The sequence below is a fragment of the Mytilus californianus genome, unplaced genomic scaffold, assembly GCF_021869535.1.
Source record: "Mytilus californianus isolate M0D057914Y unplaced genomic scaffold, xbMytCali1.0.p SCAF_5, whole genome shotgun sequence".
NCBI classification, from domain to species: domain Eukaryota; kingdom Metazoa; phylum Mollusca; class Bivalvia; order Mytilida; family Mytilidae; genus Mytilus; species Mytilus californianus.
In genome coordinates, this window is record NW_026262701.1 from 50,268,160 (window position 1) to 50,279,669 (window position 11,510).

The 11,510-nt window shown below is 32.5% G+C and overlaps 1 protein-coding gene and 1 long non-coding RNA gene across 2 annotated transcripts in view; both read left to right on the forward strand.

Annotated features, from left to right (window-relative positions):
• The window catches only part of LOC127702026 (C-type mannose receptor 2-like), a gene marked incomplete at its 3' end in the record, with an annotated part of 103,516 nt that extends 93,418 nt beyond the window's left edge, over positions 1 to 10,098 (forward strand). The window contains exon 8 of the mRNA XM_052206001.1: positions 10,055 to 10,098. Coding sequence (XP_052061961.1) covers positions 10,055 to 10,098 — 44 coding nt within the window. The remainder of the gene's footprint in view (positions 1 to 10,054) is intronic.
• LOC127702432 (uncharacterized) lies at positions 2,504 to 4,177 on the forward strand. The gene is made up of 3 exons (XR_007982425.1): positions 2,504 to 2,524; positions 3,010 to 3,169; positions 4,067 to 4,177. It is a non-coding gene; the product is annotated as an uncharacterized LOC127702432 (long non-coding RNA).
• Positions 10,099 to 11,510: the final 1,412 nt, after the last annotated feature.

Below are 11,510 nucleotides of genomic sequence, written 5' to 3' on the forward strand. Positions count from 1 at the left end.
GTCAAAATCAATGTTTCTAAGACAGTTTTTTTTTTGTAAATGGTTTCTGGCTTGTAGCATGAATTTACTTGCTTGATTGGAATAAAACAAATAAAGATGGATAATATTAGCACAAAGAAGCCTATTTATTTTTGAGGTAAAAGTCAAAGGTGACTGCTACTAAAAATAGAACAAAATGGACCGATTGTTTCTGAATGATAGCTTGATTTTCCCTTTCCTGATTCCAATGAACCTTATATATATGGAAGTTATAGAAAAGAGTCAACAGGTCATAGGTCAAGGTCACTATTACTGAATACAGACATTTTGTAAGTCAAATGGTATCCCACTATAAATTATAACACATTTATACAGATGAAATTTTGACAATAATACTCCATGTGTATTCGATCCTCAAAACAAACTAGTGTCACGTGCAGGGTTCAAACTCTTCACTTTAGTGTAGACAGGCTAGTGAGGCAGATGATGAACTACTTAGACCACTCGGCCAACGAGGCCCTGCAGTGAAATAGGACGAACACATAATATTGAAACTATATATTCATATATCCATCTACTCTGGCACTAAACAGGTTAAGTTTTTTTTTCTTTTGATGTCTACTACCAACAAAAAGTGAAGTCCCTGAGAAATATATCAACAAAAGTATTTATTAATGAATAAGAAATTTAGTTTGATTTGACCTTAATAGAAAAACAAAGGATATGGGGTATCCATTCATGACACAAAATCTGTAGATGCACAGCAAAAAACACACAAAAAACAAATCACACCGCTTGTATTGCTGTTCTCCATCTCAAAAGTCACAGTAATGCCATTCACACGAAGCAAAAAAAAAATAAAACCTCATATCATGCAAGTTTAAGACGGCCCCTAGCACTGGGTTGACCGGAATTCTTTGCAAAATGATTCGAATATACTTTGTAAGATGTAACACCAACAAAAAGGGTCAGGTCAGAAAAGAACATACTGGAAAGTAGTACATATTTAAAACTAATTAGTTTCTACGCAAAGGTGTAAATATCAAACTTTGTAGAATATATTTTAGTGATTGGTGTATCAAATGAAAGGTGATAGACTGGTGATCCTTGTAGAAAACAAACTTACTGATGATTTTTGAATAATACAAAAATGAATGAATGAAATCTAAAATTGAGGGCATATACTGCCTGTTTCTCAGATATGAAGTACCTGGTTTGGTGTATCCAAAGTTCCGGTAACCAGTACGGTATGATGTGTAAATAACGGTATATTGATCCCGGACCACTGTAAATGTTTAGAAGTGAAAAAGTTAACGTCGATAGGAATGATTGCCTAGAATAAGTGGTTTGCGTCTACTTAAAATTTTAGTTCACAAACTAGCCTAAAATTGAGAGAATGATGTGGCACACATAAGAGAATAAATACACAATAACTTTAAAAATACAAAAGAGCACACACCTCAAGCACGAGAACATTTTCTACGGCCTCAACACAGCACAAGAGACAAACTCCTTTAATATAATAGAAAAACAAAGGATATATAGAGCCTTTAAATTTTGCAAAATAATTAAAACCACATGATATAAGTTAATTTCCAGTAGGACTGCCATTGCAATTTAGGAATATTTCCAATTAAATTTTGCTAATAATTTAGTGATTTTAAAAAATCTAAGAGGAGAATATTAGACAAAATATTCTAAGCTGAATAGAATTCAGGCAAAATATTCTAAGCTGAATAGAATTTAGGCAAAATATTCTAAGCAGAATAGAATTTTAGACCATTTTTATTAGAATAGAATTTTAGCATAAACGTGATGTCCAAGACATTCTGAATATATGAATCTCTGTTCATTTCTATTGCAGATCCATTACTCCCTATAGATACTTCTGAATCTGTGTACTGTCTACTAGGATATAACAAATATGATCAAATGTGTTATAAATTATTTGAAGCAACTTATGATTGGAATACTTCGTTGTCAAGATGTCAAGAAGACGGAGATAGCTTAGCATCTATACTCAATTTTCCAGAGAAAAGTTTTGTTAGTTATCTCACGTATAACAAGTCATCACTACCATTTTGGATCGGCCTCAACAATATGATTGATTTATTATTGGTTGTTTAACGTCCAGTGGCAAATGTTTCATGCATATTCAGGACGAGAACAAATTAACAACAAATACAATAGGTAGGTTCTGTAATAGAGGCCGATGAAGGTCGGGGAAATGTAGACTGCCACGGGAAAATGAGGGGATATTGGATAGGGTCAGAAATTTAGCCTTGCAACAGGTCACCTACGGACCCCTAAAAGAGTTGTTACAAGGGTTCTTAACGTGCAAAAAGCGTGGCACTCTCTTTACACGAGGCATCAAATTTAACGTCCCCATTCTGACCGGACGTGGCTGCAAATTTGTACATCTTGCACAGCCAAACGGACGCCCCACTTTAGCAAAGGTTTTACTGCCAGTCGGAGGAAGACTAATGGTGACCATACTTCTATTCCCCAGTCACCCTTGGGGTATCTCAACAATATGAATTCTAAGGTTAGTTATAAAGTAAATTGAATGAATGTATTTATGCTCAAATCAATAATAGTGAAATATTAACTTTGGAGAGGCTAAAAATTATGTTTGGTTTTTTTTATGAACTTTCGCATCAAAATTTAACAAGTAATTACTGTTAGTTCAGAAATTTGTTTGTGCATTTGTAATTGTGATTTTTTAACAAAAATGAAAATGTATTATTCGAGATTTTAGGAAATGGTTCAAACAAATATTGCTTTGAAAATTTAGAACGAGTTTTTTTGCTAAATCTTTCACGTAGCGAAATACCAATATTAAAATAAATTTCTGAATTTACAGTATCTTTGCTTAGTAGGGAGCTGGTGTTTAGGTTTTTTTTTCATCTGTCTTTTTGTCACACTTAAAAGATTAAAAGGATCTATAGTATTTTGTAAATCTATGTTATTTTCAGTGCATTATTTTTTGTTGATTGAATAAATGTAACTATAATTCCAATTCATTTTCAGGATGGTATAACTTATAAATGGAGTAATGGTTGGCCTGTAATGTACACTCATTGGAATTCAGATTATTTGCCAAGTAAGCCTTGTATAGCTGTCGGAGAAGATTTTTGGACAGATAAAGATTGTGATACCAAACTTCCAGCTTTATGTCAGATCAATAAAAGTAAGTAAGTCAGTGCAAATTAATCAGTGTAAGCACAAAATACAGAGTTAACGTATGTATTAATAATATTAGAAAATTATGTTTTGATTTGAATTAAAAGAAATATTAGCTTTATATCGGCAGATGTCTTCCAAATCAACAAACAATTATCAAAACAGACAGCAGAATTCAATGTCTTCAATACAATGCAGGCTTTAATTTGTTTCAATTCTTTCATTGTTAATAAAATCAGTAGAAATAACTAAAAATATAACACTAACTTTAGAAATTCTCAATCGACAGAAAGCATGTACGTGTGACAAGTTTAACTTTAAAAAATAATCAAGTCATATTTTATAGATGTGCTGTGGAAAATAAGACTTTATTTGGCATTTTCTTTCTTTTCAAATATTTATTATATTAAGGTTTCATAGATGTCCAGGGTCATTTTACCTGAATTTACTTTATTTCACTGTTTAAAAAAAACTGTTAAATTATTCCAGCCTATAAGTCCAGTAAACCTCTTATGTCTTTAAGTAGGTGTTATTTCTCACATCTGGATTTGAAGGGCAAGATACATTTTCATATTTCGGCCTTGTACTGTACGCTTAAATGATCCCTGAAATGTTTAATTATTCCAGCCTGTAAGTCCAATAATCCTTTTATGTCTTTAAGTAGGTGTTATTTCTCACATCTGGATTCGAAGGGCAAGATACAACTTAATATTTTGGCCTTGTACATTCGCTTAAATGGTCACTGAAATGTTTAAGAAGGGTAGGTTTCCTAGTTAAATACGAATACTGTGAATATTTCCCAACATCCCAAAGCTAATTCTTTATGTTTTGTCTAAGAACATTGCAGGATAAATGAATTTAAATGACAAAATAGGGAAAAGATTTTTTTTTTTTTTCTAGTCAGAATCACTACCAAAAGAAGCAGATCAGTTCACTTGCCAGAAAGGTGGTTATGTATTTGGTGACAAATGCTATTATCCAATTCTACATAATCCATTGACATGGATCAAAGCAAAGAAAGAATGTGATAAAAAAAGGTTTAACATTGACTAGCATACAAAGCCTTGATCAAATAGATTATTTGATTAACTTGATCCAAAAACTGGCTGGAAGCAGACTGAAAGTTTGGATTGGATTAAGCAAACTGAATAGATATTCTTATTGTAAGTCTATGTCAAGTTTGTTAGTCAACAAAAGAGAGAGTATAATGTTGGGCAGAAAGTGAAAAATGTATCACTATGTTCTCCAATTTGCAAGAGTATAAGTTGAAGTTATGAAATTCATTAAAATGTACTGTTTGACATTAAACAACCACTGATGGCAAATAGATATGTAGCATGTTAACAAAAAGATTTGATATATGTCTATGCTACCCCTTTAAAAACTCTTATCAATAGACTAATAAATGGCAAATAAAAGAACATACAAGGATGTGTTTTATTCATACTTTGTTGGGTAAAACTGAATTTGAGCGACACTTATTCTGTATACAATTTAAGAATTTAATAACGTTCTAGAAAATAGCTCTATGTTTTGCAAGGAACTGTGATTATTTTCACTTACGTGTATGATATCATTTTGATGACATCACAATAGCATTATATACTCAAACCATAATTGATATTTACATTCTCTTAAAATCTTTATTCAGACTTTTTAAAAAAGTGACTACCGAAAGTAATGATATTTTTTACCTGAAGTATGTTGATAGTTGATATATCTGTTTTCATATGTCGTCTTATAATTTGCATCATTAATATTTTTAGCTTGGTCTTGGGTAGAATCATTTCAAAAGACATTTGAAAACTGGAACAGTGGGGAGCCTTCAGATTCATGGCGTAGTACGGAAGAAGAATGTGTGGAAATGAGACCAGATGGGACATGGAATGATATCAATTGTCAGAATTATGAAAGACCATTTATTTGTAGTGGTCAAACAGGTTTGTATACTACCTTAGTGAAGCTCTGATATCAAAATTACAGAAATTTAAGATATTTTTTTGTCATAATCATTCCAAACCATGAAACCCATGTATTTTTTGTTTGTTATGACCTGACCTTTTCAGTGCATCTAAGGGTTTGGCCCTGGTTTTCATGTTCAAACTCCATCATATAATAAATTGTTAAATATCTTAAAAATGGTTCAGATACCAATATATAATCCATATTTTAATTCTTGATTGCCACAATCAGACCTTTCTTGTGCTTCGAGGAGAACATACCATGTCCAACTCATATAAAATGTTGAATATCTTCAAAACTGTTCAGATCCTCAACCTCTCAACTACTAGTAAATATTAATTGTCATGACCACACCTTTACAGTGCACCATATGTGTTGACCTTGGGGTCATGCCCCACTCTCCTTTACTGTAAATTTTTAAATATATTAAAAAGTTTGTAAATACCAACCTAAACCATGTTAATACCTTTTTCGTGCACCATAACAACAATCCATGACTAGGGACTGGTGGTCATGACCCCACACCCTCATATCACAAATTGTTACAAATGTTGAAAACAATGAAATTTCAACCCCAGTAATATAAAGAAAAGAAGATCTGGTATGATGGCCAATGAGAATGAGGCCATATATATTGTTAATCGTTATGACAATACCTTTACAGTGCTACAATGTTTGTCGTGCATTTTCTTTTCTGAAGTGACTCCTATAGAAAAAGGGGAGACATTAAGTCCACAAAAACCGTTCCACCTAGTTTATAATATATATGAATTTGCTTATATACCATTGATTACAGCATATCAAAAGATTGCATAGTAGAGCTTGAAAGTGCAAAAGTATTACATTTGCATCTACAAGGGATAATATTTATCAATATTTCTAGCAATTACCCTTTTACTGTATGGCAATATTTTCACACAATATTAGACTGGTGTAAACATTGGCATTTTGAAGTGATATTGCACTTTTTCAATGCACAGGAAAATTGCACACTTAATGTTTGTTTCGTCGGCGACGAAAGTTGCGGAAAGCGAGACATAGGAATTGCTTTTCCGACTACGGCGACGGCGACGGCGACTACGACGATGATGACGGCGTCAACAGTTGTTAAGTTTTCTGCTTAAGTTAGTTTGATTGTATCTACTTGTGACAGATCATTGATATTTTGTATGAAGTTGCATTACTATCAGTACATTTCAGTTTGAGGCCCAGCCTTCTAGGACATGGTCAAGTGACTTTAAATGAATTAGCAATTTTCAATGTAAAGTTTTCTGCTTAAGTTAGTTTGATAGGATCTACTTGTCAAAGATCAATGATATTTTGTACGAGGTCATATTACTATCATTAATTTTCAGTTTGACAACTATTGTGAGTCCCTGCCCTCTAGAACATGGTCCATTTACTTTGAATTGATTAGCAATTTTCAATGTTAAGTTTTCTGCTTAGGTTAGTTTGATAGGATCTACTTGTGGTAGATCAATGATTTTTTGTATGAAGTTGAATTACTATCAGTTCATACCAGTTTGGTGACTATTTCGAGGCCCTGCCCCCTAAGTCATGGTCCAGCCACTTTCAATGAATAAGCAATTTTTAATGTTAAGTTTTCTGCTTAAGTCAGTTTGACAGGAAATTCTTGTGATAGATCAATGATATTTTCTATAATAAGATATAAGAAGATGTGGTATGAGTGCCAATGAGACAACTCTCCATCCAAGTCAAAATTTATAAAAGTAAACCATTATAGGTCACAGTACGGTCTTCAACACGGAGCTTTGGCTCGCACCGAACAGTAAGCTATAAAGGGCCCCCAAAATTACTAGTGTAAAACCATTCAAACGGGAAATCAACGGTCTAATCTATATAAAAAACGAGAAACGAGAAACACTTTAGAACCACATCAACAAACGACAACTACTGAACATCAGATTCCTGACTTAGGACAGGTGCAAACAAATGCAGCGGGTTTAAACGTTTTAATGGTACCAAACCTTCACCCTTTTTCTGAAACAATAGTGTAACATCACAACATAGAAAGACACACTATAAATTATCAACTGAAATGGCTTAACTCAATCAAAGGACATATTAACACCATTGAACATACACTGAACAAATAAATTTGACCTATGATACAATGTAAATACAAAATAAATAAACTAAGGGAAGAATAATAAAAGTAACATGTCATATCGGATTGAAATGTTAAACAATTAAAGAAAAACAATCTGCTCGAACAAAAATATCAGCCGTTTGCAATAACTTTAAACACAGGCAAATGAAAATAATTTTGTTGTTAGGTATACGTATACAGTACCAATAGAGAAAGGAAATATTTTTACAAAATAAATAGTTTTGATGTTCATAGAACAAAGTGAAAATTTATTGTAATACCAAACACTTATATAACCCTGAATAACATTAAATAACAAAAAAGCAATACAATTAGTATCAACAGGTCAAATAAACAAGAAAGTACGATTTGAGAGTACTCGCAGTTACTGACAGCTAGTTAAAAGCCAAAACAATTAATAATAAAAAATCATGCATCAGAGACTAAAATCACTTAAAAATCATCCCAGGGATTTAGTATTTTAACGTGATGGACAGTCAAAGAAGACATGACTAGTGCAATGCCAAAAATAAATGTATCGACAGACAGTAGGATAGTTAGGAGTTTAACCTCTTTATAGATCAAAACGAACGTGGGTGTGTCTTTATACATCCCGTTTGAAAAGAATACAAATTTAGTTATGTTTTAATTTGCTGATGACAAAATCGATATTAGTGCCAATGTAAACTATATTCAAAGATCTAATTACAACATTTGTAAGATAACCTTTACTTATAAGTTTGTTTAAAGGTTCGATGAGTTTACACGGATCATATAGTGATTTCCGCGCTTTAAGTACAATATTACCGTAAAATTAAGTCAGTTTGACAGGAAATTCTTGTGATAGATCAATGATACTTTCTATAAAAATGCATTACGTGCGTCTGGCGCCATTACACAATTTCAATACTGGTATCTATGATGAGTTTATTTACAACCACTCGGTCGATGCCACTGCTGGTGGAGTTTTTATTCTCCGATGGTATCACCAGCCCAGTAGTCAGCACTTCTGTGTTGACATGAATTATCATTGATATGGTCATAATTATAAATTAACTGTTTTCAAAACTTTAAATTTTTGAAATACTTAGGCTTTTCTACCTCAGGAATAGATTACCTTAGCTATATTTGGCAAAACTTTTAGGAATTTTTGGTCCTCAAATGCTCTTCAACTTCGTACTTTATTTGGCCTTTTTAACTTTTTTTTTTTTATTTGAGCGTCACTGATGAGTCTTTTGTAGACGAAACGCGCGTCTGGCGCAATTACAAAATTTCAATCCTGGTATCTATAATGAGTTTATTTACAACCACTGGGTCGATGCCACTGCTAGTGGAGTTTTTTTTTCCCGAGGGTATCAACAGCCCAGTAGTCAGCACTTCTGTTATGACATGAATTATCATTGATATGGTCATAATTATAAATTAACTGTTTACAAAACTTTAAATTTTTTGAAATACTAAGGCTTTTCTACCTCAGGAATAGTTTACCTAAGATGTATTTGGCAAAACTTTTAGGAATTTTTGGTCCTCAATGCTCTTCAACTTCGTACTTTATTTGGCCTTTTTACTTTTATTGATTCGAGCGTCACTGATACGTCTTTTGTAGACGAAACGCGCGTCTGGCGCAATTACAAAATTTCAATCCTGGTATCTATGATGAGTTTATTTACTAACAGTACATATCAGTTTGATGACTATTTTGAGACCTTGTAACCTAGGTCATGGTCAATTGAATAAATAAGCAATTTCCAGTGTTAAGTTTTCTGCTTAAGTTAGCTTAATGTTCTACAAGAAATGTTACATAGCATATATTCTACCTCATGTGCAGCAGAAAGATTTTGTTTGTTTGAGTTAAATCGCTAACATAGTTGTCTAAAAAATGAGATGGAAATTCTTCAAAACAAAGCTTATCTCATGAATGAATATCTTGGAGATATATTTCTTATTTTAAGTCTGCTGAATGTTATAAGAATATAACAAAAAAGGGCCTACTGTTGATTCATCATTATTCATGGGTTGCCAATTTTCGGGGTTTTTGGGATAAAGGTATACCTCAAATTTAAATGTACAATGAAGTACAAATTTTCTATAGGCTTTGGCAAAACCATGAAATCAAATATCCACGAAAATACAAATTTCTCTCAATCCACGAAACTTGTACACACGAAATAAATGAATCCACAGAAATCTAGGATTTTGGGGAGGAAGTGACTTCGAGGACAGAGAGGAGAGAAGTGGTTTCAATTACTCTTTGGGTTGTATTGTGTTGTATGTGTTTTTCTATGATATATTTCAATACTTGTCGACATTTTGGGAAAACCTTATGTAAGGATCAGTTGTCAAAGACACGGTGTCAGTTGTAACTCAAGGTTGTCATAATTGTCAGCCTAGACAACTGACAATCATGTAGTTAACGAGGTAACAGTTAATTATTTTTTTCGTAAAAGCTGTTTGATTGTATCCCAAACGAACAAATTGGTTGAGGGAAAACAAGTCACCAATTCACTTATCTGACAGCTTTTCTTTACTTTTCTTATTTGGAATTTGAAATTGTGATTTTTTTTCCTCAAATTTAAACATGTTAAATGTACAACGAAGTACACATTTTCCATAGGCTGGTATGCAGACTTTGGCAGAACCATGAAATCACATATACACGATAATGGGTACCCACGAAAATAAATGAATTTACAGTATATGAAACAGTACAGCATTGCATGTTTGTCAAGTATAAATAACACTGAATATGTTTCACGTTTTGTTTACCAATCTCTGAAACATAATAATTGCATTGAGTGAAAAAAGTCTTTCTTCTCATAGGTCTAAAGTGTAGAATGAATCTGATAGGAGCCAATTTCAGAGGAAATATTAGTCAAACCAAATCAGGTCGTCTATGTCAGGCTTGGTCATCTCAAACCCCTCAAAAACATAGATTTAGTGAGACACTGTCTGACCAGAAGAACTATTGTCGTAATCCAGATAATGAGCCGTATGGTCCATGGTGCTATACAACTGATGTAAACAAAAGATGGGAGTATTGTGATACACCATATTGTGGTATGTAGCACTTGGAATTTTTATTTCACTTTACAAAAATTCATACCATTAACAAAATCAGACACTGATAATAAATAATTAGTATCGGATTTTGTTGAAGAAAACATTTTACAGGCTTATAAACAATATTTCAGATGCAATGATATCCACATGAGCTTAACAAAAGTAGGTTCGATTTACCGGAATATGGCCATTTTGTTTTCAAATTAGTATTTAATGGTTTTTATTAAATTGATTCACAGTTCAAACAATGAAAAAATAGAAAATATGCCTAATTTTACAAAAACAAAATTAACATAACTTACTTGAATATTTTACCGGTAGTTTGTCAAAACCCTGTGAGTTCTTTGTTTACATTGCCTAAAATTGGGTTTTTTTTCCACCAAATTTACTGTTTTTGGCCAATTTGGTGTTTGAGAGAAAAAAATAACAAAATTGTTTTTTTTTCACTTCTTGCATGTTTATTCATGGAATTGAAACACTTTGCATTCTGAAAAATGAGGACTTGGTATTGGGGTCCACATAAGGCCAACGCAGCCCCTACTCCTTTAAAATATATAAAAGAATAAAAGAAGCCGATATTACGTTTCTGGTAAAAACAAAGATATTTATAGGTGGATAAATTCTTTGGGCGATTTTTCATGACAATAAACAGTTTATAACACATTTGACCCTCATTAACATTGTATTCTATTTCTTCTTCTTTGTTTTCAGATGAGGCAGTTACACCGCCAATCACTACTACAGCTACAACAAAAGCAGGTTAGGTTTTATCTGTATAACATTTTTGTCCAGTCTGCGACAAGGATCATTCTTTCATAAAATTAACCTTAAAAGTTTTAGAAGAAAAGGATGTGGAGGGGTTCCAAACAGAAACCTATTGCAAATAAGTACTCACATCATATTCTATGGAGTATCTTAAGAAAAACTATAACATTCTATGCATCTAAAAACAACATCATATTTTCTGCAGCATCTACAAATAACATCATATTCTATGCAGCATCTACAAAACAAAGACATTAAAAACTAAAATGTGTAACATGGAAATCATAAAGTTTGTATTAGCTGTATATATACAAAGTTCAAATAAAAACAAACGCTGAATTCATTGGGTTTGAATTGGGCTAATATATCTCTTCTTTTAGTCCCAGATTGAAGACGTAAAGGGATATTTCGAAAAAGGATATATAAATTCATGCCAGTGTCGAAAACAATC